The following is a 27,963-nucleotide window of genomic DNA, read 5'->3' as shown; positions in this document are numbered from 1 at the left end:
GATCAACCTATGCAGTTGCTAATCCAAAAGTAAACACAGTCTCAGTAAGGTTTGCAGTAATCTCTAGAGTATTAAAATTCACCTATAAGAAAAAAAATCTATTTTTTCCACTACTAAAAGATACATGAACAGTTGGTGACAAAATATGGGCCAGTCATAGTGATTTTCATAGAAACTAAGCTTTAAAATAGAAGTATTACACGAAAGTGCCCAGTTTTTCAACCTTCATTCTCTCTTGTTGCAATATTTATTGCTGCATCTCTAAACTTTGTCTGCTTAAGTCTAGCATACTATTTTTCTCTAAGACCTCTTAATATCAGTGCTAATGCCATTGTGCCTAATATCTAAACGGTTCAACCTAGGCTTCTGTAAGTTCTTTTACAAAAGACAATCAAAATCTTAAATTGAAGAACACATGTACAGCATTAACATATGACAGAGGAAGTTGCAGCAAATACGTAGTCACTTCAAAAATGATTTTAAGAGGTTTTACTATGACTAAATCTTCTGACTGCTCTTGGTACAAAGTTACCTTATAAAAATTTTTCTTTTGCCTCAATAAAATAGTTACAGATTCTGAAACATCCTGAAAAAACTCACTGATAAGCTGTATGATATTTTGAGTATTTATCTTAATAGCAGTATTAAGAATATATTTTACTTCATTTCATGTGGGTGATGTTCATTTCACATAAATATTAGTTGCTGCTATATTCAGTTTTTCTGAAGCTGTAATTTCAAACTAATGAAGGCAGGGGTAGGAGCATAAAAGAGACAAAAGCATTGCTATTATTATCCATCGGTTTACATTTATTGAGAAAAACCATACAAAAACATTATACAGTTAACGTGTACCCATATTACATACAATATCAATGCAAGCTCAAAACCACATTTTTGTAAAGCATTCAATTTACCTCAAGTCCAAGCTGCATCTCCCTAAGACACTGTTCCCATCACAGTTGCCTTTTAAAGCCAATCTTCTTTTTACACACGGGTAGTTTCTGCAGAGAACACTTTTCTCAGGACGAAAATGCATTTCACATGCACGCAAGAGAAATATTTGTGCATACATAAGAGTTTTATAAGCTATTACTAGGAAAGAGGGAATCCTGTCAACTGTATGCTTTCTGAAAGGCCCAGTCCTCCCTCCCTCCCACCATGTCCAGAAAAAAGCAAAATAAAAAGCTTTTAGCATGCAATGAAAAACTTAAAAGCTACTTCGGAAGGGAACAGGGGAGAAACAGTTTCTATCATCCAATAAAATGCCACTAGTGAAAAGATGAAATACTTCAAGAGAGACTGTGCAGTGAATAATGATACTGTCTGCCTGAACAACTTAAATACATGGCATATGATCATGCTAGATAAAAGATTATCCACCTGGTATTTTATTTCATGTCCTGTCTTAAAGTATATGCTGCAGAAAGTGGTATGAAAATGCTTTTCCTACTTTGAACATTATGCTTCCTTTTTAAAGTTTTGGTACTCTTCGCATTCTACTTAATTTGTGGGACCTTAGGGAAGAAAAAGCAGGAAACATTTAAAGACACCTTTGGGCAAGTTCATTACACTTCCAAGAAAGTCCAGTTATCTTATTGGATCAGGATAAACTCCAGTAACATATTTTCTGTTCTCCCAAGAACTGAGAGTTTGGGGACAGAGTTGAAAAAACAAACACTATGCTTAGTACGAAACAGCATGCCTGTAAACCCAGCAATGAGCAAGCTGAAAGTCAGTATACCTCAAATGCTACACACTAAGGCAAGTTCATCTCATCTTCCACACTCTAGCAGTATTCTAATAAACTGGCTTTTTCTTCTCTATTTCCTCCCACTGGCTAAATTTACATTAAAAGGCTGTTAAGATATTTTAGGAACAACAGTTGTAGACAAAGCAACATGTAAAAAGAAGCGAACAAGTGACTCACCCCAACACTAAATTCACAGTATCAAAATCCAAATGGTACACACCTAACTTTCTCTTGTCAAAAATGAATCTGAATTACATATTAAGCTACAAATCATCAAATATGAAGTGGCTTGAGAAACTGAAGTACAACTATTAATTTCGTTCAAAAAGTCAATATACCTAGCTTGACTGTTTAGAAGAATATAAATTAGAATAGATGGTTTATATTATTAAATCACATTTTAAAAACTTAACAGATTATGGAACATTTATGGTCAAACAAATAGTACTTTAAAGAATGAAAAGTGATCAAAACAAAAATTATACCCTACACCAGTATGTATGGGATACATTTCAAATCTGTTATGTTTTTGCCAATTTTACCTTCTACATGGAGCCCTTCTATGGTCCATGCTCATCGGCTCACCAATGGCATACACTCAAAGGATTCCTCTTTATTGGTAGTAACTATCTCAGGACCTGATTCTATGAGCTATGATTTGGTGCTTGCAGCATCTTCAGCACTGTGTGTGAAAATGAAGGCAGTATTTTTGAATATTTTTCTTTCATGTACAGATAAGCAGGACTTTTGAAAGAGGAGCAGCATATTTTAGAAACAGAATAATCAACAACAAAAAAAAGACTGAATAGATGCTGCTTTACTTTAAGCTAAAAAAAAAAAAAAAAAAGTACCAGACCATCTATAAGACATACAAACATTTTAAACTGGCAAAATATACAGCAATTCAGTTAAAATATCAAGAAACAGGAAACACTGACTGCTATATAGATAAAATATTATTTGCTGTACTGTTAACAATTGGTGCACATGCTTTTTCAAATAAAATATACTCGTCTGCAAAATTCTAGAGTCTATTTTCCTACCATGTCAAGTATGAATAAGCAAACTAAATTATCTAAAGATTCCACTAACACACTATAACTGTAAGACAAGTTATCAAGTTCAGTGATAACAACAAGTTATATTCTTTATACTCAGGTCTTACTCGTTGAGTGGGAATAGTGCCCTACTATAAAAAAACATTTGTGAAGGCTGTTGACGTTTCTAACCAAAGTATTTCCTGCATATTTTTAACGGTTTTGATTCTTTAATTGCAACAATTAGCTATTTGAGAAAAAGCAACAAAAATGACTTATTTTGATTAAGTTTAATTACTGCAATCTACTCATCTTTTCTAAAAAGATACATATTTACCTAGAAATATAAACAGTTGTTTAAAAACTTAAAAGACTTTCCACTGAAATGGAACCGTAAGTAACAATGCATTTGGGGAAAGCAGCTGATTGCTTTTCAATACACAACCACAAAGATCTCACAGGGACAACATTAATGTACTGAAATATATTAATTTATATACTTCCTTAGGTTGTGCTTACCTGTTGCTTTTTTGCAGCAGAACCTAAGGTGGAAGGTCTGGGAAGGCACTGTGAAGTATAAATAATTGCACTGTTTGCAATTAATAAGATTTTATACCTTAAATGAATCAAAATCAACAGCCTCCATTTTGTGAATGATAAAGAATCCAGTGAATTTAAATTTTGCTCAGTTTAGTACATAATAAATGCACCATTCTACAAGGTTATCTACAAAATACCATGCAAAATATCTGAACTATTAAACTTCATACCCTACACTAAAGATAGCAAATACCATCCTAGCCTTTTTTTAAACTACCAGAATAATTCCTAATTTTAAAAGGGATAAAAATAATTCCTTCTTTCTACAGCACAATACATACATTGCTAATTACCTGAATAAAACTACTTCAATTTTCAACCTTAACTTTTTGTTCTCTGTGCAGCCACACTAAAAAAGTTCATTCTCAAAACAAAATGGTATTCCAAAAGATAAAGCAAGTAACAGTTATAAAATTATTTAAAAAACATACCTACATCACTACATATCTGCAAACTAACTAAAGACAAACAACTCCTGTCTGACAAGTGGTTCCAAAAGACTTCAATGTTACGATATGCATACTTAAATACACTGAATAAGATAGCTCTTTGTCTCAGGTGTACTAATGAAAAAAAGACTATTACTCAGATAAACAGAAACATGATTTTCTTTAGCTATTGCTAAACGTTTCAAGAATACTTACCCAGAAAGCTCACATTATGTGTGTATATATATATATAATGTATATATGGCACACCTATGTTTCTGAATTAAGAAGCAATTATGATTTCCTAAGATAATCAGCACTGTATTCCAACATAATATTCACACAAGTATGGCATTTTCATTATGTGGAACATTGACAAAAAGATACTGTTGCAGTTCATCAATTTGTCATTCTGATGTACTTACAGTGCAATGCTCCTTGAAGGAACAATCAAGGATGATACACAGCACAGTCCTCCTCACCCCTATAGAGCTAGTTCTATACTGGCTGGATCAAACCTGCACTTCAACAGACAATGGCAAGACAGACTGTATTGCATGTAGTCTAATATATGCAAAGAGCCAATAAATATGCAAAGAGCAAACATAGGATTTCAAGAGAATCAGATTTTTAGTATGAGCATTAGAGTAATAAGAAGGTTCAAGTATATTAAAAAAAATCATTTGATTCAAAGACTGGTCTTGAGTATTTACAAAACAGAAGTTATCTGCTCTGCAGGAAGTTCTCAACCGCTCCCCAACACTCAAACAAAACAGCGTTCAAGGACAGATGCAATTTTTGTAACTACTATGCATACCACATTGACCTTTCTACACTGAATTGAACTACTTTAAACTGAAGGCTTAAGCACAAACACTTAAAATAAATTTTATAACTAGTCTGAAAAATCCTTAAAATAGTTATGCAGGAACAGTTTTGAAGTCAAATATTCAATTAAGAACAAAAGTAAACTGTTATAGCAGCTGTGCAGGTCTCAAACAGTGGTTATGTATAAAAGGAAATTTCACTGTTAATGCAATGGAAGTATGCCAAAAGATCACCTTCTTAAACACATGCAGTTTTTAATCAAATAGAAAGAAAATTAAGATATCAAGATTACTGGTGCTAGGCAGCAAAATACAATGAATGAAAGAGATCCTCCATCTACAACTATTCTGCAAGAGGGGAAAAACATGCTAACGACAAAATTTTAAACCCAACAAGATTTCATGGAGGGGGGAAGGAAAAACAAAAACAAAAAAACCTCATTTGTGTACAGGTACCTTAATTCGGCATTGCAAATCAATCCTATAATTCTTTAAATACCCACATATCCAACTTACCGACACAGGAGGTTTCATATTATTTATTGTAAAGCACAAAACAGGCATTTTAAAAGTGATAAAGTATACATTGAAAAAGTACATTTATATCACAAAGCATTGACCACATAATAATCGCAAATACATTTGCTGGAATGTGTACATCTACACTAATACTAAAAACAAACCATTTTTCATTTCTACACAGAAATATTACCTCCTATCAGTAGTGATAGATATTTTGTACATTTTCAAAAACACTATTTTTTAAACCAAACAAAATTAAGATCTTCATCAAGGCGTCTGCATCCATACATTTAACAAAGGTTTTTTCCCCCACACAATGAAGCAAATACTGTATTGTCCACTTCTTATTATTGGCCCTGTGCAGAAGAGATACATAAGAGATACACAAAAAGTTAAAGAAAATCCTTTAAATCGAGCTAACTCAGGAGTGAAGCCTTTAAGAAAGAAAAATTGGTTAATGTAAATGGTGGTGGCTTCTTGCATGGTTTTCAAAACCCTGGGAGGAGAAAGTTTTTCTTTTTTTTAAAAAAAATCAAAATCACCAAACGTATGGACAGAACTCAAGTTATCAGGTAAAACAAAGTCATTTATTAATTATTCTGATAGTTATTTTGCTAGAAAAAAAAAGATGCATACTCCAAAGGTAACAAAGCAGGAGACATGCAAAAAAATATCTATAATCACTCAAACAGAAGCCAGCCAAAAAGTACTTAACAAACTTTATACCTGTGGTGCTGGAGGATGTTGTGGCATTCCCTGCGGGCTCGTCTGGGCGTAATACGCTGCCTGTTGTCTGTAGTACTCAGCCCATGCTGCACTATAATCTGGTTGACCACCTGGCGGAGCCCCAGCAGGCGCAGGAACTGCTTGACCTACAAGTAATTAGAATTATATAGTATAGCTTTGTTGCTGCAATAAAGATGAGAAAAATTAAAAATAATCCCACTGCTAACAAACATTACCTTGCTTTTTGTAATATTTCTCCCAAGATTTTGAATAATTTTGTGACTGCCCTTTTTGGTCTAACCACTCACCCTACTTTCATGTAATGATTCCCATGTAAGGAGAAACTGAAGATGCATAATAAGGACAGGTGTTTCCACCTTCTTGAATCATGTTCCAGAACAAAAGTCTTTAAGCATGCTGGTCTAAACCAACTGGAACAAGCAATTAAATTAAAATACAGTTCAACAAGGGAGATCACTTTTGGACATCTGCCTAGACTGACTTTACCTTATTGTACAGGCTGCATTAAATAATTCACCAGATGCTAATTTATTAACTCTCCCAATTTTGACATCCTTAATGCAAGTCCTGGATTAATGCAGATTGTTTATTTTTGTTAACCCTTTATTCTACCACAGAAGACAGTCCTGCAACTTCTCCTTCAAACCCTCACTCAAGTTCCAAGCCTCTAGGAATAACAGTACACATACACAAAACCCTAGACTTATAGTTGACAACTGTCAGTCTTCCCAACAAAATCAAGTTGCAACGCAAAAACTTTATAAGGATGCTAAAAATACAACAGGACTCTAATGTATCCAAAAAAATATTATAGTCAACATTTAAAACCTCAGCCACATTATTTACCCAAGGAAGTTTGTCCCAGACATCTTTGCTTCTTTTTCCCTTCTCTTAATTCAGAAACATACAAAACACTCCAGAATCACCAATATCATCTTCGTGAATTCTTATGTCAAAGCTGCTTTGCCAGTTACCACTGCAAAGAATACCCACGACTATCAGCGGAACAGCTCTCTCTACTCACACATCTGTGCTCAGGCTTGAATACATCCAGACAGAAGGGCCTAAAATGAAGCAGTCTATATAAACAGCTACTTAAACTTCCCAAACAAAACACTGAAATGCCGTATTTTTGTAGTCTACATTCTCAAGGGGTTAAAACTTTGTTTTTTAGAAAAGAAAGTCAGGATTAGGATACTAGAGTAGAAAAAAAGGAACAAAACACCACATCCGATCACACTACTTCAAATAAATCCAAGTAAAATGGAATCATGCAAGCTGCACGTTCCTTTTCTGAGATGGGGCACCAAATCTGATCTTTTATCATCAAAAAAGTGGCAGCTTCCTAATGAGAGAGGGCTCAGTTTTGGGTCCTGAGTGAAACCAATTCACCTTGGAAAGACCAGCATCTGTCAACTTTTATTCAGACTGAAGATCACTGAGGAACCTTATAAGGAACACGAGTATCAAAACATTCTAGCAAACTGTCTAGGATATCAGATGTAAGCATTAAAAAAAAAAAAAAAAAAAAACTTTTACACAGAAAATTCAGCATTTATTGACATGCATTTTCCCAATCCTCTCTAAAATAATGTGCGAGGCAAAGAGTCTGAACATTTGGCAAAGCACTACCCTGAATGCATTCAGAATAGAATCTTCCATTTTCCAACCATATATGGAACTCACATAGTTAGGTTTTCCACTTACTTGGTAGATAGCACTTGTTTAAAAACAAAACAGAAACAACTTCTCCATCAGTTTGTGGGTTACACAGTAAAGCAACTGTTATCATAGAAAAACTAACTCAAATTTCTTCAAATCTTAAGAGCTGAAACCACACAATGTCTGATGTATGAGCAACATGGCAGGATTTACACTTCCAGTCAATAATTTTAACCAAAATGGTCTTTAATAGCATTATAAATTATCCCAGGATACATTTTTTGCAAGTTCACTATGAAACGGTGAAATCACAATTCCATTTACAAATTAGTAGCTATGTCTGACATAAGTTATGTCAAAGCTAAGGCATTTTTGTACATTGTGACATGAGAATCTTTCAGCATTTAAGCAGTTACCCCAAGGTGGTGCTGAAATTCAAGTAATTATCAAATGTACAAAATTGGATGTCTATTGAATTCCTTTTCTCGAACAGATTAGAAAAAAAAAGTGACTATTTTAGTTGCACTGTTGCCCTACCAAGTACTGCAAGGGATTCTGAGCCTGCACATGGAACTCAGCAGCCTGCCCAAAACCTCCTCTCAGCATTCAGAACTGCACTGAAACTGTACGTGCTCATCAACGTCCAGATTAACCAGGAACACCTTATTAAGCAAGACTGATAAACTACATATATGGAAATATAAGAGAAACAGAATACTTCTCAAGAGAGAAAATGCCACATGATTCTACAGTTCCTCCATTACTCAATCATGAGTGGTGATTTTAGCAAGAAGAAAGCTTTTCTTTTCCCCTCCCCTAATACAGCAGAGGAATCTTTAAAGAACACTTCCACTATTTTATTATGGAATCCTTTAATTAAAGAGCCAATCCTACACATTTTAGAAAGATTAAGTGATAGATATACAAACTCCTATGATAATGTATAGATCATTTACTGAAATCTGTCTTCATGTTTAGTGGAAACTTATCCTTGGGAGCTTTATAGGCCCCAATTATGTAAATTTATTTCAACTCTCGTAGGGAGAAAAAATAGTATGTCTTCAATTGAAGATAACAGCATCTATATATCTTCAAGAGTTAATTGAAAGCAGTGTTATTAGCTGGTAATACTGAAGGGAAATTTAAAACAAGTTTTCTGTGAATTTATGGAGTACCAAGCAAAGAGAGAGTTCAGGACACCTACAAGATCCATGAACAGTAAGTTAACGGTGCGTGAAAGTAATTTAATTACTTCAGTCTAATTTTTGTTATTTTAATTGTATTTAGCACTCAAGCAATACTCCCAGAATAAATTAAGAACCTGAAAAAGGATGGATTTTGCCACTACATTTCTGAGTTGGAAACAAGCTATTTTCATGTTGCTGTTATTATACCCCCCCCCCAAAAAAAATTGTTTCCTATGCTTAGTCTAGTTGGTCATTCACACCTAACAGTCTCAAAATTCTACTTGAAAAAAATCTCAAGTGCCAATTGCAGTATCACATCCAACTTGCTCAACTTGGTACTACTGATATTGAACTTGCCACATGGATTATCAAGGCTAGTTTTCTTCAGTAGCAAAAATAAAACTACTTGGGCTTTAGAAGTTGAGGGAGTTCAGTTCTCTGAAACAGCATAGATAATTGCACACAGAGCTGTCATTAAAATTCTTATCTGCACTGTGAAAAATCTCAAATAATTCCTGTACTTCCTACCTTTCCCCTTCCACAATGAGTTACCGGCGACATTAACATTGCAGCACTACAGAAAGTGCAAATAATGTGAATTTTATCTGAGAGCCTGAAGACCGCAACAATTTGTTGAGAGTGCGCCTTCCCATTTGTCAGCTCTCCCACTTCCTAACGTTGTTGTTAAGGGACAGGGAAGAAGCACCACCTAGAGTTGATTTAAAGCTAAATGGGGAATCTTTGCCTTTCTACCTCACTTCTTCACTTCATCCTCTTTAACTGCATCTTAATACAAATGGTATCCTTCATCTCAAAATTTTTAACATTCTGAAGAAGCAGAAAATTCTCATGCTTTACATATTCAAGTTATAAAGGTCCAAACATCAAGAGTTCTCCTTCCAGGGAAAGGACCTGATTTAAACTAGAAGAAAAAAAAAATGAAGATGAGAACTGCTTTTCTGTTTTTCCTCTCACTGATTTGCTCTCTCGGGTTTTATCTATTTAACATTTTAAGAGCAATTCTTTACATCTCTCACTGAGCCAAAAAGAGGCAGACAAATTCCTTTTGGGACTTAATCCTCAAAACTCCATCTCAACACCTTTCACTAGCTGGTACATAACCAGAGAAAACATCAGCTGAAGTAACCTAGACTTTCTTTTCCAGAAGTGACAAATTAGAGCCCTTGTCAACAAATTTAATTATTCTTAAAAAAAGCAAAATAAAAAGCCCTAGTACTCTGTGTTCAAGAACGTGAACTGAGCTAGCAGAGACATTAAGTAGTTAACAAGGAAGAGAAAGAACGGAAAGGCCCATCAAATCTTAAGAGTGTTTGGGAGTTCTATTGCAATCTTCATAGTCTGACATACAATTCTTCAAACAAAATCATTTTTCCCGTTTCATTTTATCACTTCTGCTATGCTAAAATAAAGTCAGTATGTCCTGGCAAACAGTCTGGGATCAACCTGGTTGAATGCTGAAAAGAGAAATAAAACATGCTATTCACCTTATGTCCTAATTCTGCTTTTTAATACAGCAAGATAGAAAGGGGGAGCAGGTGGAAGAGGACAAAAACCCCAAACCAGATGCTGCTTTATGTCTGGTCAGACAGATACCAGAAAAAGTTCAAGTATTCGTAAGTCCACTGGTCTTCAGTATACAAATTTAAACCACCTACAATATCTACGGGAGGACAATATGGTCAAAATATTGACCTACAAGGCATTCTGATTTAAAAGATAACAGCACCTTTGGCCAATGCATCAAGACCATGTATTCTTTCCTTATTCAGTAAATTATAAAACAATTAACTTGCATGCAAATACATTTCACTTAAAAAGTTAGTTCAAGCAATATAAACTCAAAAAGCTATCAGCAATATATAAACTGTGGTTTAAACGCAGCTCTTAAACATTGCAAAGGGCATATGATATAAATGAAAGCTAGTCATGAAACTTTAACAACATGATCATATAAAGCAAAAATTACAAGAAAAAAAAATAAGTATGTGTAACCTTAAGAGCATTAGGTAACACAACTACCAAACACAAAAACAGCTTAATAAAAAAAACAGATCAAAATTGAACTCCGAAACTTAAAAATATACATTAAAAATATTTAAATGGAAAGACCTAAAAGGTACTGTTTCCCAGTGATCAAGTGTAGGTGTTTCACATGATACCAACTCATCTTCAGCTACAAAGTATTTTTCCAAAGCTGATACGAATACAAGAATGCCTTAAACCTAAGAAGTCTGTTTTTCAGCAAACTTCAGGGCTTTTAGTACTATAATTCCAAAGACAGATGGATGGGGAACTTTGTTTTGTAAAAATCTCAGATGAGATATGGAAGTCTCCTCTAACAACTTTGCAACAACAGAAAAACATGCACACATACCCATTTTTTTGTAGTACTCTTCCCATGCCTTGGTATAGTCAACCTGCCCTGCTGGTGCTGGATTTGGCTGATCTCCTGAATTATATAAAAAAATATAAATATATATTTAAAAAATTGTTAAAATAAGACTTCTATTTTTAGGTTTTGTACATAGAAAAACATACAAATAACCACCTGAACATTGATAACAAGCCCAAATAATGACACTCAATTCTGACACTGAAAATCCTATCTGCTACAAGCTACTACAAATACAAAAAATAAAACAAAACAAAGCCCCAAAACCAAAAATGAAAAAACCCGCCACACTAAAAGAAATCACAAAAATTTATTGTGTTTTCAGGATTTAGGAAGTGCATACCACTCACATACAGTACAAAACGACTACCTAAAATTTAAGTTTGAGATTTCATCCAGACGCAAAAGTTATAGTAGTACAACTAAAGCAGTAATTTTCCTAAACCATTTAAAGTGATGCAACTGTTTAAACAAGTAACAATAAGAGTTTGGCTCATTCTACTTTTAACTATAACTGCAGAAAGTAGATGCAATTAATTCAGATCAAATGGCAGGGAAATATCTCTATGGAATTGTACTAAAAGCAATGCTGAAGACTGTAAGCAAGGGTTTTCCAAGGAAACTGGCTACCTTACAATAAGTTTATTATTGTCTTACATATTGGGTAAAGAGGGACCTCTCCCCTCCAACAATAAAAAATTTAACTGTTTTACCTTGTCCATTAGTTTGGGTTGTAGCTGGTCCACCAGGAGGGGCTGCAGGTGGCGGCTGTGCTTGTTGCTGATAGTAGTGAGCATAGTAAGCTGCCCATGCGGCTGAATTGGGATCTGTTCCTGGCTTGCCTGTGAAATAAAACAAACAATTATAAAAGTGGTATGAACAGAGAGTTGATTTCAATTAACAGTGTTCTAAGCACTCTTATTTTCCTCCACGGAAAAAGTTCATCTAAATCAAGTAACCAGTTCAACCTTGTAAGTATCTTTTCTTTCTAACACAAACTATCAAGTTTAAAACAGAGTACAGTACAAAGTAATTTTTATAGCGGTGCCGAGATAAAAATCTTTATAGAATCCTTACTACTACAACAACTTTTACTAATTTTTTTTTTTAAAGATGATGAACAGAAACAGATTTTCAAGTTTATTTAAATGGCCATTTTACTGAATGGCAGTAACAATGAATCATTCTAGCACCAAACAAAACAAAAGTTTTACTTTTCATAATCTCACACTAATACCACTGATGCAAGCACAGGCATCCCAAATACATTTTTCTGAAACAGAGGAATACAGATCTTACTAGGTATTTGCAATTTTTGTCATTTAAACCTTAAGATAACAGTAAAATACAGAAATACATAGTATTTTAAGAACCTGAATTCCCATCCACGACTATAAGGCCTTATTGTTCACTTGCAGCTTTTTAGTCTAACATATGATGATAGCAACACTTGTATCTTCTGTAGCTATCTCCAATCTTCCCCTTATTTTTAACTGAATCTAGTAAGTCTAATGACGCTGCTTCCTACAGTTTTATTTCTCTGATTTTTTCACATGCATCTGTTAAAAAGTTTACTCTCCCTGCAGAACCACACACAGGTGGATTATATTAACAGATTGGCAATCCATAAAAAACATGCTTCTATTTTATTAGAGAAGATAGTGTTCTATAACAAGACCTGCATCCTTAAAAAAATGAAAATATCTGCAAATAAATGGAGCAAACTGATGAAAAAATTTCACATGAGGGTAAAACTGATAATTTGGATGGATAATGTGGTTGAAAGCGTATTCCCTCCCCCCAGAACAAAAAATAGGTAAAGGATTGGCAAACTGAAGAGAAAGAAGTAATCCACTGGAAAAGGCATTCGGGGGTGGTGGTGGGGAGCCCACACACCCTGGAAGAAAAAACCCAGAACAAATTACTACTAAATGAAATACAAGAAAAGTTAGATGTAACCACTTACAATGCATACAGTAATATCAGCATATTGAAAACAATGTTAACATGCAGTTTCTTTTTCTAATTACACTGCTTGCAGTGACAATGGTATATTTAAGCAGTTTTAACGCTCTGGGCAGGCAGAAAACTGTCAAAGGATAACTATCATGTCTGCTATAGGGATGCTTCCATCCAGGACAAGCAGTCACAAACCTAGCTGAACATGTTTTGTTATTGAACACAATGCAAAGCAAGAGGAACCACATCTATTGAACACCTTGGAATGAACAGAAAACATCGTATCTTTGTTCATTACAAAACTGCAATGACCCTACACAGCCTCATCTAACATAAAACTAACACATACTGTTATAAGGTTACTTCCACATATCAAAGCTACTGCTCTAGAAGCCCACACAGCAGGGATTCACCAAAAATCTCAAAAGAAAATCTGACTGCAGTTACTAGCTCCACTTTCAATTGACAAGATACAAGCATGGTTCAGAAGAAAACATCTCTGAAAAAAGACTATAATTGCCCTTTTGTTTCACTGAAACATGCAAGTAAACACATCTGTACCAAACTCATTCATATAAGTGTTAGTCAAAAGACCAACTGATTCCAACTGCATATGGAAAAATGAAATAGATTTACAAGAGGAACATTTATCAGAGAATCTGAAGTAAAAACAGACACTAAGATGAATATTTGCCATTTTTACAGATCTTTATGTAGATAAATTGCTTTATTAAAAAATTAAGAGTTGGTAATGAAAAAGGCTCCAACTTTGTCAGTGGTTTTGGATTAAATCAAATCTCAGCCTACTAAAAGTCTCAAGTCAAATCACTTTGATTCATTCTACCTTCAAATACTGGTAACAGACATTTTTAAATATTAAACTGAATGCACAGAGAGCTACCATAAAAGTTTGGGAACTGCAACTAAAGGCAGTTCTTCACCAAGAAAAGAGAAAGGAAGACACAAACAACACAAATAGAAGAACTCTAGATTGTAACGACTACCGAAAAACTACTCTTCTTCACTAATGAAAGATGCATCAGGACCAGTGGCTATCAGAAAATACTTACTTCATTACAACTTAAATCAAAATCTTTTGATTAAAGTTCTGAAGAAGTTCTACCTCAAAGACACTGCAGAGGTGCAAATGCCTCAACCATCTGGCCTTACCATGCCTTCTTAACTGCAGCACAGTTTCCCCACTTGCTCTAGTCCAAGCACAGGATCTAACTTAAATAAAAGGAAGAGAACTAAAACTTCAGGAAACTGGAATTAAGAAAAAGAACTCCCAGTCTTGAGAAATGATAAACAGGTACAGGGGAGAAAGAGAGAAGGGGGGGGGAGAAGGGGGGGGAAAAAAAAAAAAAAAGGATTCTAGTAAGATGTGTTTCAGAAGAAAATGCAAAGCCTCAAAACATACAATGCATATGCTTTTAAGGACAGAATGTATTTACTGAAAGTATATCCATGCCACAGTAACTGTGCACCATTTCTTACCTGGATCTGGTGGATTTGGTGGCTGCCAGTGTGGATAAGCATTTCCCCATCCTTGTGGGGCATATGGGGCTGGAGGACCACTATTAAACAAAAACCAAAAAAAACAATATACAGTGAAAACCAGTCCCAGGGTTACCCTACAAAAAACAGCTAGCTGAAGCAATACTTACTGAGGTGCAGGACCAGGAGGCCCTGGATTGTAAGGAGCAGGGTTATATGGTCCCATAGGAGCACCAGGACCTGGCGGACCAGGAGGTCCGTGCGGCCCAGGAACAACACCATGGGGTCCATGGGGAACTGGTGGACCCAGTGGATTAACTGGACCCTGCAACAATAATAGCACACAGACGAAAAATAAACCCTGAAGTCCTCCACTTCCCTGCAATTTAAAATTCTAAATCCAAACTACTTAAAAGTATCATCTAGAAGGTTTTATTCAGATTCTTAAATAAAGACAATTCCCTGGAGAAGCCATTCTTTCTGAAGGTCAATTTATTTGGCTTATGGCTAGCTAGAGAATAGGTGGAGTTAAAGCAGCTTTGGCCGTAGTAACAAATAGCTGCATTTATCTTGCAGTGCTTCTTAATGAAGCAAAGTAATGCTCCAGTCCAACCCTTCCCCTCATTCCTCAGGGAAATGCTTTATAATCACATAACATTAAGTTAAAAAAAAAAATCCAAGTTCTCATATAATAAAAAAATTCTCACGTTTATGGGCTGTTAATAAATGTAAGACCACATGACTGACTTTCACACTCTTAGATGTTACAAGGTAAAAAAAACCCAAAAAAGTGAATACTTGTAACCCAAACAGGTAAAATAGAAGTTTTGCACCATCAGTAAGCGGTTACCTTTACAGTTTTAAGTTACAATTCAAAACAAGTTTAATTCTTTGAATTAAAGAATTCTACAAATAAACATGTTTTTTCCCCACAAGTTGTATTTAAGAAAGCAAAGAGCATAATTTTTTAAAAATAAATTGATACATTTAAATCTGACTAATCTTACATACTAAACCAATGAGTAAGTTCAGTTGCAAAAAACAGGAAGTAAACTTGATTACATGCATACACAGAAACAAAACTGCAATGAATTTGGAGCATATACTTGGGTTGCAGATGATATCCACCTGAACATATTAAGATTGAAACATTAACCACATAATTTAGCAGTTTTAGGATATCCAGGATATCTTCATAGTTGTCAAATATTTTCATTATCCACAACAAAGTGGCTATCTTCTAGAATGCAGCATTGAGAAATATACTAAGTTATATTAAAAAATAACATGGAATAAATTTTTTTTCTATTTCAAGTTTTTGCTTCTTTTACCGTACCAACAAAAATGCAGATTAGTGGTTATGTTTTTATCACTTTAAACCCAGATTTACTATTACTATTTACCATTATCAATTTATTATCTGATGAGGTAATTGGGGAGTAAAATGGAAAAAAAAAATTCTCCACAAAAAAGCCTCACTTCCTGTTCTGTTTAGTTATAATAATAAAAGAATATACGGCTATATACTCACCCCAATCTTTTCTTCTATAAGTTGTCGTGCATAATCTATTTGCTGGGGTGTTCCACGGATAGTAAACATCTTCATGTTTGGATCTGCATTAGGTGGGGGATTTCTCTGAAGTTCTATTCTAGCACCAGATTGCTGGCTTATACTTTTGATAGTTTCACCACCTACAATACAACATACAACTTTCATGACATGCAGTAAAACAAAAATACTAAGATTTAAATCAGAATAATGAACTACATGGAAATTGGAAGATACAGAACTGAAGTGACCTATTTTTATGAGCCATGTAAGAACATTCTAATAATAAAAGAAAGAACTTTCCCTTTAGTGTAGTTAGAACCTTGTTTGCAATAAACCAGTAAAAATATATATATTTTAAATTAGACCAGAATTTTGTTATTCAGAAAAACCAGTAAATAATTCCTGCAATGCTGCCTGCTTTTTTCCATTCATGTAAAAATGTGAAATTAGACATGAACAACCAATACCTGCAGTTCTCAATAAAGGCAACCTTAAAGCCTAAGCTCCCTAGAAAACAGTAATTAAGCACAGATGACAAAAAAACTGAAACTGAGCAGATTGTAAGGCTCACATTTTTTGTAGTGCATTCAAACTCAAAAGATAAACTCCCTAAACTAGTTTCTCCTCTTACAGGTTTCTGAGAAGTTACTTGTATCATTAGTAGGCATATAGTTTACAAACAGAGGTCATTGGCTTTTTTAAAATCAACCTTCCAGGCCAAGAACTGAGCTACGACAGCCTATTTGTTGTGTCTGGAAAACACATTACAAACAAACAAAAGATTAAGGTAACTCAAGCATTTCATTTAGGAGCATACAATAAATTAAAATATTTTAAAGATGAAATTCTTTGATAAGTGATTATTTTGATATCATAAAAAAATTGCTACAGCATTCCACTGTAAAAGATATTCACTGGAATATGTGAAAATTAGTTTTAAGAGATAATTACAGATGCAATAACACTAGTCTAATCAAATAATATCAATTGCAAGTTATTCATAATACACAACAACATCTAAGAATCTACCAAACACTACAATATAACTTAGTATTTACTACTTTTAAACACATGAGTTATAAATTGAGTGGTTCTTGACTTTTAACTACCAGAGTATGAGCTTTGAGGAGGAAAAATCTTTCCTTCCAAAAAGGTTATTAGGAGTATTATGATTTAGCTGGATTATGTTCCTCTGTTGTATATGAAACTCTTCGCAAAGGCTTCTCTTGAAACTTCTCTCTATTTGTACAAATGGAAAAGCTTAAAGCTTTTAAAATATGAATATATACACACACACATATATATAAGATATATTGCCTTTGCCAATGATTAATCCAGTTTTGCCAGTGGGAACAATAAAATTGAACTCCTGTAATCCACCAGGAGGCCCCATGTTCCAGTTGCCTTGACCTCTACCCCTTCCTCGACCACCAGGTCCCGGTCCACCAGGGTTACCAGCCTGAAAGCAAAAAAACCACAAATAAGCATATTCTATAAAAACCTCCTGAAAATAAATCATTAATGCCAACTGCTTACTTTACTTTTTTCTTAGAATAATCTCATCATTTAATAACAAAAATCTAACATTACTTCAGATGGTTACATTGAAGTAGTATCATTTCTAAAACACAAATCACACTTCTAAAGATGTGATCTATACAACTCTGCATATGAAAGATGAAGAAAGAAAGGAAAGAGAAGAAAGCAGAAAATAAGTTTTACAAAGATACCATTACTGTCTGCTTTCTGTGAATGCAGTGGTGGGGCCTGTAACCTCACTATGAGCATTCAAAACCATCTTCTAAACAACAATTAAAAGTAGCAGCATATTAGTTATTAATACACAGCAATAGAAAAAGCAGCTCCAAACAGCCAGATTAAGTACCACAATGACTTTGAACCAGTATTACCATTGCGATCCTGCCACTTCCAAAATCATAACTGGAAAAGCATTCATAAATCAGACTGAACTTTGAAGCTACTTCAAAGGATGCCTTTTTTTTTTTATTTATACATTGATTTTTTTAAATTTCAAGTCTTTCTAAAAGCAGGCAGGAGTTTTTAGATGGAAAACAACATAAGCATTACCCAACCTGAACACTTCGAAGAAGATCTGTAATAATTTCTGCAGCATGTTGACATCTATCTGGAGGCCCTGTGATCTGGGCTATTCTATCTGGAGTTGTTCCATCATCTGGAATAAAAACAATCTTATTCCAGTATATGTAAACCAGTAAATTTATACCCATCCACAGAAACATATGGACATGTTACCAACCTGGCTTAAATTGGATCCTAACACCAGCATCATTCTGTATCTTTTTTATCATCTCTCCATTTCTTCCAATCACAATACCTACAGCAAACCGTGGTATTGGAACCTTAAAGAGAACAAATTTTTTCAAGATGTCAACAAGGCAAATATTCCTACCAAATTCACAAAAATCAAGGGTCATGTATTAGAATGGCAGACTAGGGCCAGCCCTGTGCCACTTTAGGCTTTTTGAAATATGAACTTTTTAAGATTGGCAGTAAAAGTCACAACCTCACAAATACTAGCGGAAAGCATCAAAAGAGAAAGGGATCCTATGCACTGCAAGTTCTCACAAAGGCAACAATTCCAGTGGATATCATGTTTCTCGTGGTCAACAAACAAAATTCCTGAAGGGTCTAAAAAACAGATACTAGCAGATGAAACTTCCAGCCTCACCTCTGATGAATGGTTGTGATCTCATGACTTTCATAAGAGGTGGAATTAAGGATCTTGCTGTAATGGCCAAACTCTAAGTTCTAGAATGTCATCCATCATTATATACTTAACCAAACTTATTTGCTTCCTTATAAAAAGATAAAAATCTCCAGCTAGCCAAAGCTGTTCGAAACTGCTGGTAATGTAAAATGAATGATGTACACCATTTAAAGGCACATTTCAGCAATGATTAAGTAATACTTACATGCCACAATCACTTTTGGAATCTGGTTAAGAACTTTCAATGGTATTAACCAGCTTAACATTTTAATGTTAACATCTCAAAATACAGCGAACAAGTTTTTCAACCATGCTTACGTCTATCCCTTCATTTCCTCCTATTCTTGACCCATATTCGTTGCGCACCTCTCTAAAGCCACCTTGATCACGAATTAACTCCAGCACCATTTCCTTGGCTTGCTAAAAGAAGAATGAAATTTCATTTAAGTACTGCAACATCAGGTTAAAAAACAAAACAAAAAAACCTCTGAATTCTGAAAGACTCCTTACTTGAACTTTATAAGGGTCTCCAGTTATCCTAAGGGGCTTGTCTGCACCAGTGTTCTGTGGACCATCTTGAATCATGACCATTTTGACACCTGCTCGCTCCTATTTGACAAAAGAGAGGTCAATACCCACTCAAATCCAGATTTGATATTATCATGCATTTAAAAAAAGAATACAGATATACCTGTAATTGTTTAATTGTCTCTCCACCTTTTCCAATAACTAATCCTGCTTTACTTGCTGGAATCATAATTTCTTGGACTGCATTTCCAGGTCCATCACCATGATGAAAGCCAGGTGCAGGTCTTCCCTTTTCAACTATCTGATCAAGTAATCTTTTTGCCGACCTGTCAAGGAATATATACACTTATGAATACAGTGATTCCTACAAATACTGCTTGCCTACACTTGTTCTGCTTGGAAAAAAAAACATTTTTTTCATTATCTTAATAGCTTTATTCACTTAATACTTAGTTGAGAAGTGCATTAGGGGCCTATCACAAATCCTTCAGTGCACACTGTCCAGTTTCCCTCAGTATCTTTAAAGAAAGAGTAATCTTGTATCAAAGATGATGTGAATCTCTATGGAAGTGGTTTTGCCTCTTTTACACCAGGTCTCTTTCCAATGTGTATTCTTCCAGTGTCAAAATAGTGAACAAACTCAGCAGCCCCTTTTACAGGTGGGTATTACCTCTTTCCTGGCCATTTGGTTTTGCCAAGTTTGTGGATTTTAACTATTTTTAAGATTACTATCTCCCACTTAAAGCATCCAGTATTTCAAGCATTACTAGGGAACAAAGAAGAAATAGAAACAACATGCTAAAAGATGAGGTGAATCACACACATTTTTATTCTCTACAATGAAATCATAAGAAACCATCACATTTATAAACTGTACCCTTTTCTAGGCATTGTCACCAACCTCACTACTGTATTTTCCCATTTGCTTTACTTCCTGATAACCCCTTCAACCTAAACGGACATGTTCAGCAAATCACTCTTCCCCTGGCCTGCTGCTGAGCTGTTAGTTCTAAATAAACAAGGAAGAAGTTACAAGTTTCTTCCCATCATGATATTCTAATGTATCAAACACCTCTCTCTAGGCTGAAGCAGGTTGAGAAGAAGCATCTAAAAAATCAGTTTACAGCATATATTGTTCTGCTAGAAAGAAAAATCAATTTCTACTTAAAAGATGTCACAATTTGCAGCTAAACTGAAACACACTATCTCAGTCAGATAAAATATCAAGGCCCACAAAACAAAACCTTTGTCACATGTACACATCCATACATTCATATAGGAACATCAGGACAGCCCTCTGCAAAAATTAACATCTGTTGAAAAATTTCTGCAGAATAAATATCATTCTTCTTACTTATACTCAATAAAGACTCAATGAATCCTATCAGTAACTTTAAAAAGATCAAAATCTAAAAATTGTTAAGAGAAAGTAATTCCAATAGAATGTAGCAAGTGGTAGACCTAAAAGCATGCCAATGTCAGTCTGTAAGAAAAGGTGGTTCTTTACCAAACATATGTAAAAGTTATCATCTCCTCAAACATGACTGTCATTCCAGAACCTAGAGCTATGTAAGAGCAAAACTTCATTCAGAACAGAAGACGGAAACACTGTCCTTTATATTAACCTTTAAAATATTCCATTGTTAGGTAGAACAGTTCAAAGAGCTACAATGTACTATTTTTTTTGGTATGTAAAAATAAGCTAGAAGTCAGAAAAGTTCTTCCTATACCGCTAAGTTTGAGTAGTAATTCAAGTAACCTCCCATTTGACATAGTTTTTTTTCCCCTCCGTTTAACCTACAAACAGCCAATCTTAAGGCAAATCTGTTCAATGTTACTTTTATAAACAAGGCAAAAAAAAAAAAAAAAGAATGTAAAATAAACTTAGCTTTAACACCAAGTATGGTCACAGCTGCTGCTTGATTCAGCATGCAAAGTTGGGATATTTGTACTTGTAGGCATTACCAGAATAATGGCCAATAGCAAGTATATATTCATCTCCCACACAGATCAGTCACAATTTGAGTAAAATCACGAGTACTAACATCTGTTAAAAACTCTTCCCTCCAATATGTGGTCAGAATAAGCTATAATTAGAAAGAATATTTCCATAAATAATTGGCTTCTTGAACAGGAGTTTACTTGGCTGCAAGGTAAGAGGTGACTGGCACCTGTTTTCCCAAAGGGAAATTTGTAGCTGCAGGCCATACCTGAAAAAATGAAGTGGGAGCAGCTAACAAACAAGGAATTAGCAAGCTTACTACACTTGAGATCATTCCTAGCAAAGCCAGGATAAATAGGTCTTCAAGTAGTCAACTCAAAGTAGAAAATTTCTATGCCAGTACAAGAAATATTTTCTTAGTTTTCATCCTCTACCCTTCACAGAGGGTGAAAGTTCACTTTGCCAACTCGTATTACACAGATACTACTTTTCATAACTTTTGGTACACATTAGTTTATACCAAAGACACACTTAAGAACTCTGATGGACTGGGCCTTGAGTAACTCCTATTCTTACATATTACTAATTTTCACATTTTCACTGTAATTTTCTTAATTCCAGTTAACAAAGTTACTTTTTAACATACAATTAACTGTTTCTTTCTGGGTGGCACACTTTAAAAAAAATGAAGTCAAGGGAATCAAGTTCAAATCATCACTGATACTAGAGGCAATAAGAAAAATGGAAAAAATGCTTGCAAGAATCTCTTAAAGCCTTTTAAATGCTCCACTGTACATGAAGCTTTCTGCAGCAACTGAAATACCCATGTAAAGAAAAAAAAACACCCCCAAAAGCCCAAACAAAAGAAAAAAACAAAACAACAAAACAACAAAAGGCATAGGAGCAAAACTACCCTAACACATTTTATCTCAGGCTAAAATCAGTGCATGATAAACACAACCTACAACAGGATCTGGACTTCGAAAAGTTTAAGTTTAGTAATTATATCCATATTTTTGTCTCGTAATTACAAGTATCATGAGGGATGTGACTGCAGATTCAGGGCCTAGCTTGGTATGTATACATTTAGTTGTCACCAGATTGCCTCTTTAACTGCCTTTAATAGAAGCAAAATGGGAAATGCTATATTTAGATCCAAAAAATGGAAGCGTATTGCACAGTTAAGTAATACATGGAATTTGTTTTACTTACTGAACAGACTCTGGTGTTCCAGTTAGCATACAAGATCTTTCAGGCAGGCCTCCACTATCTAAGAAGGTCATAAAATAAAACTGATTTAACAGTAGCATTAAGGCAGAAAGAGATCATGAAACCAAATATGATACACAAACTATTGGAAAGCAGAAGAAGAATCATTGTATCACAACATTTCTTTGGACTGCAATAATTGGGATTAGCACAAAACATTAAAATATACCTTAAATGAAGATACAGATAATTAGAAACAATGATCAGCCTTCTGAACTTGCTACCAACAAATATACCAGAAATAGTTACCAGGCGCGATCTGTATTTTACATCCAGACTCTTGCTGTATGCGTGAGATCTGCTCTCCACCTCTGCCAATTACTTGAAAAAAGAAAATAGAAAAGATATAATTTGTATTAACAGCATCTGCTAATATCCCTCACTATACTGCAGCACTATGTTCATACTACTTACTGAATCCAACCATTCCATCTGGAACTTTGTACTCCTCTGTCATCACAGACCTGTATAGGTTAAATGCAACAGAAAACAATGACCATTCAAAGACCAAACTAGCTTTGTATTTAGATACCTTTTCCAGTAAAACAGATGGAAGTTAATTGCCTCCCCCATCCCGGCACAATTGTCTCCCACTAATTTTAAAAGTCATATGCAAACACAGCTTTCAATGAAACTAGGTTATTTTCAAAGTAAACAACAAGCTACAAAAGTGAATAAATACTATTAGTAGTGGAAAACAGGATGTGACCACTTAAGAGTTTAAATTATAGTATGAATTGATACATGTTTTCCTCCATCCTCTTTATTATTAAGTGGGAGGTGTGAGAAGACCAGTGTAGTATCAAAAAAGTTTCAACTCTATCTCAATTGAAGCATGCTGAAAATACACACATTTCAGTATCTCCTTTATCAAAATTAGGCAAAGGATTGGAAGAATAGTTGGATTTGGCTGTTTATGGAAGAAATGAATGGAGAAAAAAAGTTGTACCAGATGTAGCTGACTGAACAATAAGCTGTACTAACTTTGCCTTCTTTTAATCCACCACATTTCTTTCCTATTTTCAAGACAGGATTGACCCTTTCCCTTCAGACCTGCTCCTAGCTTTGGTTATGGTAGCTATGCTCAAATACTATAAGAGCAACCCATTTTTCTTATGCTAATCTTGATGTATGGCACAGGCTGCTATGACAAAGATAGAACCAGCATGATATTATCAGATTTATTTCAGGTGTTTGGCTTGTGACAGCTGAAGCTGAATTTCAACATATCACTATATTTCTCTCTATATATAATGTATTTCTCTAATGCACCAACATTGCTTTTCTGTAAGAATTTTTTTAAGATACTTTTTTTAGTAAAAAGTGAAGTGGTATATGAGATGTAGTATAGATGTAGACTCTTACCTTTGTTGTTGATGCATTGGTGGTAGTTGATTTCCAAAAGCTATAAGCAAATATTGTTAAAATTAAACTCAAACAAACAGTATTATTTACAACTAAGTCTTTTCTGTGGTTAATAATAAACTTAATTGGATCTACTTTTGGTCCAAGTTGATTTTTTAAGAAGTGTTATTACATGGTATAAAAACATAGTTAAAAGGATTCTCAACTGTGGCTAACACAACATTCTGTCAGTTTTAGAAAGTAGACTCAAACTGCTTCAAGAAACTAAGAGATAAACCGAGTCATTCTTTTGATTTCACTGGTCCAAATACCACCTACCAGATTACTGTTTCAAATTCTTGTTCTGAAAGTTTTACACTTGTTTAGGTTTACTGGCAACAAAATAAAAATTACTTACAGTCATTCTGAGGAGCAACTTTCTTAGCATCTGGTTGATCTGCAAAATTAAGATTTTTTTAAATGTTTGCCAAGAAATTCAAGAAGTGTTTACACCTTTTAGTGTGAACTGTAACTTTCCAGTGCATTTTAGTCCCCCTTTTTTTTTTCTTTTTTCTTTTTATTTTTTCCTCAATTTCAGGAAGTTGATCATCTGAATAAAAGAAAGAATCTCACGAACACTCAGCACTTGGTTAGTATAACTGAAAAGATGTTAGGTTCTTCCATATATCTATTAAGTGGTTTAATAAAAGGCAGTTTTCAGAACACACTGTAGATTGCTCATAGGTACCCAGTCACTGAAACTTAACTACAACAAGGAACAAAGTTTCTCTCTGTTGGTTGCTCAAGCTAATGATGCTTCTATAGTAAAAACCAATTAAAAAAAAAAAAAATCAAATCCATACAAAAATTAACAACAATTTAAAGAAAAAAGTTTTCTGACAACGACCACAAATCTAGATCAAACATCTAAAAATACAACAATATCACATAGCAATGCAATCTCACTCTGAACATTGATATGAAATCCCTATCCAAATATCAAGCATTTCATAGCATAAAACTTCAAAAAAAAGCAGATTCAAAGCAACTACATCACTACCATCCAAATCCTTTTTGTACAAATAAAGGAATAAAAGGCACAATTAACCTATATCTGAAAAGATATACTTCAGATGCTTTCTTCCCACCCCAAAATAAAGGTTATATGAATCACCATAATTTATGTGCAGCAAAAACTCAGACACATATTCCAAGAAATATTTGTGTCAATCCAGAAAGATCCACTAGTTTATTTCATGTTTACATACTAAACACAGGTAATAAATAAAAATTCCTGCCTTTAAAAGGAGAGGGCATTCCCTCCCAGTGTGTTGTACTGCTCGGACTTGTCCAAGAGCCATCTACACATAAAATAAAAAGAATACATTACATATAATCATCTGAAGCATCATTAGCTCATTTTTGTATATTAAAAACCTCACCGTTAATAGAAAAAAAACTTTATTACAGGACACAAGAACTCCTGATATAAAGCCTTAGTTACAATCTGTAGACTGAGTTTCAATCCTCTTAAAGGAAGAAAAAGGCATTGCTTTTACGTGACACCTACGAGAACATTTCAACAAGCTCAGATTTCTCTCCACAATTTAGTCAGGATTTTGTGTGTATATTAAACATATCAAACCCTGTTAAGTTCAAACTAGCTGACAGAAGAGGACACACACATTTCAGGAGAAAACTTTACTGCAATATAAAGCAAATCCAAAAAGCTGCAACAAGTTGAAAGATTTAAGTATGATCTTATCAGGGTTCACACACGCTATATGCTTAAATATTAGACCAAGCAAAAACGTCTACAAGGTAGAAAATTTACTTTCCTGTCTTTTTTTAAAGTCCTATGCTTTTACAATGAAATGCATTAAAATGTTTATTTGAATCTGTGCAATAACAAAGCATATGAAACAATTCAATTTAAAAAAGTAACCACTTCCTGCTCTAATTGTAACTTACAAGCCGTAATGAGCCCTATACAACAGGGGACTGCATTGACATACCTGTATAAAAAGCATTTCTCAATTATGAATTTATCCGCCCATGTCCCCAGCATATCTTTTCCTCTTTACTGCATTAAAATTTTATTTAAAATATTTTAAAACGGGCTTACATTCACTTCAGATTACAGTTACACAGCACAATGGTTTAAAAGAAATTTCCCCATTAAACTGAAAATGAAAGAGCACATCGCGATCTATAAAGGGAACAAAATGTTTTTATGCTGTACTATGGAAAAAAAAACCACCAAAAACAAAAAAACACCTGCAATCTTTCTGGCTCTGTGGCCCAGCCATACCAAACAAGAATAAATGCAACAGTAATGAACGCATACCTCCATCCTCAAGAGGTCTTTTTTGTCCTCCATAACCGTAGTCGTTTGAATTCATTGATGTACCAGCATCTCCTCCAATTTTTGCTGCAATCTAAACATAAGCAGATGTTGCGAGAAGAAATTCATTCAGTCAGTCCTTATTTATTCCAGGTCTTCTGAACAATGTCAGCGTTTGAAACAACGCATATTAATATCACTCAAAAAAGGTAAATAAAAGGTTGCTGCTAGAAACAGTCCTGCAAACGGCCATGATACCTTTTTCTCCCCAACGTATTCAGGAGACTTTTACACTCATCCTTTACTAAGGATTTCTTCCTATACTCAACTGTTTTTTCCTCTGGCTGAAAAAAAATCTGCTCTTCAAACTGTAGCAACTTTTTTTTTTTTTTTAGAAGAGACTTTTCCTATTTTACCTATATTTCGAGAAAGCCTGCGATATGCCGCAGAGAGCTTGACTGCTAAAACTATTTTAAATCTTAAAAATTCTAGCTACATTTTTTTTTAAATATTGTCAAAAGCGTCATCGGTTATCAGACGGACAAGAAAATTTTGCCTGAGAAACAACGTGAACATCGCCCGTGCTGCAAAACTACAAAAAAAAAAAAAAAAGCAGCTTCTGGATTAAAAACAAAAAAAAAAACAAAAAAAAACGAAAAGCCGCCCCGGCCGCCTTCGCTCCACAGGCCGCGGCACCTCCCAACCGGTCTGGGCAGGTTAGCGGGCACCCAGGGCGCCTCGGGGGACACAATACGGGGCTGCGCGGCGGAGCCGCCCGCCCTCCCCTCGGCCCGGCAGGGCGCGGGGCTCCCGATAAGGCGGCGCGCTGCGAGCCGCCGGCCGAGATTGCGCCTCCCCGCAGGCCGGTAGCGGGCACCAGGCCGCGCCGGGCGCCCCCCCGCCCCCGCCGCGCTGCGATGGCGCGGATCCCTTCGGGCCGGGCCGGGGCACCGCGGGCGGCCGCTCAGGCAGCGGGCGATGGCGGAGGGAGGCAGCCGGGGCCTGACTGGAAAATGCTCGCCTGCCGCCAGCCCGCACCTGAGGAGGGCGGGCGGCGCGGAGGGGGGACGGCACAAAGCTTCCCCCCCTCCCGCCACGCTCCGCAGGGGCATCCTGGCGGGGCGGCCCCCTCCTCAGGGCTCCCCAGGGCCAGGCGCCGCCGGGGCGCGGCCCGCCAGCTCAGCCCGCAGCGCGGCCTGGTCAGGAGCTGCCTCCGGGCCCCGCAGCCCGAGCGCCCATTGATTTGGCAGAGCCACGTTACACACACACCTGCCTAGCCCTCTGCAGCGCGTCTTTAAAGGCATCGTTCACTCCTCCACCTCCGCCGCCGCCTCCCCCGGGCGCGCCCGAAGCAGGAGGGGGCACCGTGGAATAGTCCGCCATGCTCGCTCAGCCACCGCTTCCTGCCCCACTCGCTGCCTGCCAAGAAAGAAAGAAAATGGCGGCGGGCGGGAGCCTTTCACATTCCTGCGCGGCATCGTGCTCGGGGAGGGGGGAGGGAAAACGATGTAGCCTCGCGAGACCTGCGGCAGGGAGGGGCGAGATTTCATAGGGGTGCCGGAGAAAGCCCAGGAAATCTCGCGACGTTTCGCCCTTCCCCTCT

The 27,963-nt window shown here is 35.8% G+C and overlaps 1 protein-coding gene across 7 annotated transcripts; it reads right to left on the bottom strand.

Moving 5' to 3' along the window:
- Positions 1-789: 789 nt before the first annotated feature.
- On the bottom strand, positions 790-27,834 carry FUBP1 (far upstream element binding protein 1). 7 transcript variants are annotated; one of them, XM_013960945.2, is made up of 24 exons: positions 27,630-27,833; positions 26,364-26,454; positions 25,315-25,377; positions 24,435-24,473; positions 24,038-24,077; positions 23,087-23,136; positions 22,922-22,993; positions 22,616-22,673; positions 19,625-19,787; positions 19,444-19,542; positions 19,252-19,353; positions 18,463-18,565; positions 18,278-18,378; positions 17,502-17,643; positions 16,164-16,324; positions 14,803-14,957; positions 14,633-14,712; positions 11,890-12,018; positions 11,159-11,233; positions 5,894-6,039; positions 3,310-3,357; positions 2,296-2,435; positions 1,384-1,517; positions 790-1,004 (listed from the first exon to the last, which is right to left on the bottom strand). In XM_013960945.2, the coding sequence occupies exons 1-22, from the start codon at positions 27,741-27,743 to the stop codon at positions 2,430-2,432; spliced, it is 2,037 nt and encodes a 678-aa protein (XP_013816399.1). In that variant the 5' UTR covers positions 27,744-27,833; the 3' UTR covers positions 790-1,004; positions 1,384-1,517; positions 2,296-2,429. The 7 variants fall into 7 exon arrangements, with proteins under 7 accessions (XP_013816399.1, XP_013816402.1, XP_013816398.1 ...); XM_013960948.2 differs by having other exon boundaries at positions 790-1,517; positions 19,300-19,353; positions 27,630-27,834; XM_013960944.2 differs by having other exon boundaries at positions 790-1,517.
- Between the last annotated feature and the right edge of the window lie 129 nt (positions 27,835-27,963).

The sequence above is a fragment of the Apteryx mantelli genome, chromosome 8 (assembly GCF_036417845.1).
Source record: "Apteryx mantelli isolate bAptMan1 chromosome 8, bAptMan1.hap1, whole genome shotgun sequence".
NCBI classification, from domain to species: Eukaryota; Metazoa; Chordata; class Aves; order Apterygiformes; family Apterygidae; genus Apteryx; species Apteryx mantelli.
The sequence above is the reverse complement of the archived record's forward strand: the minus strand, read 5'-3'. Positions and strand labels throughout refer to the sequence as shown.

Excerpts from the sequence above, each read along its gene's own strand:
- FUBP1 (XM_013960944.2), bottom strand. The coding sequence starts at position 27,743 with ATGGCGGACTATTCCACGGTGCCCCCTCCTGCTTCGGGCGCGCCCGGG. Across the intron at positions 22,994-23,086 it reads AGATGGAATGGTTGGATTCA|TAATTGGCAGAGGTGGAGAG; the intron begins GTAAGTAGTATG and ends TCTTTTTTCAAG. Across the intron at positions 16,325-17,501 it reads TGGATTAATCATTGGCAAAG|GTGGTGAAACTATCAAAAGT; the intron begins GCAATATATCTT and ends GTTGTATTGTAG.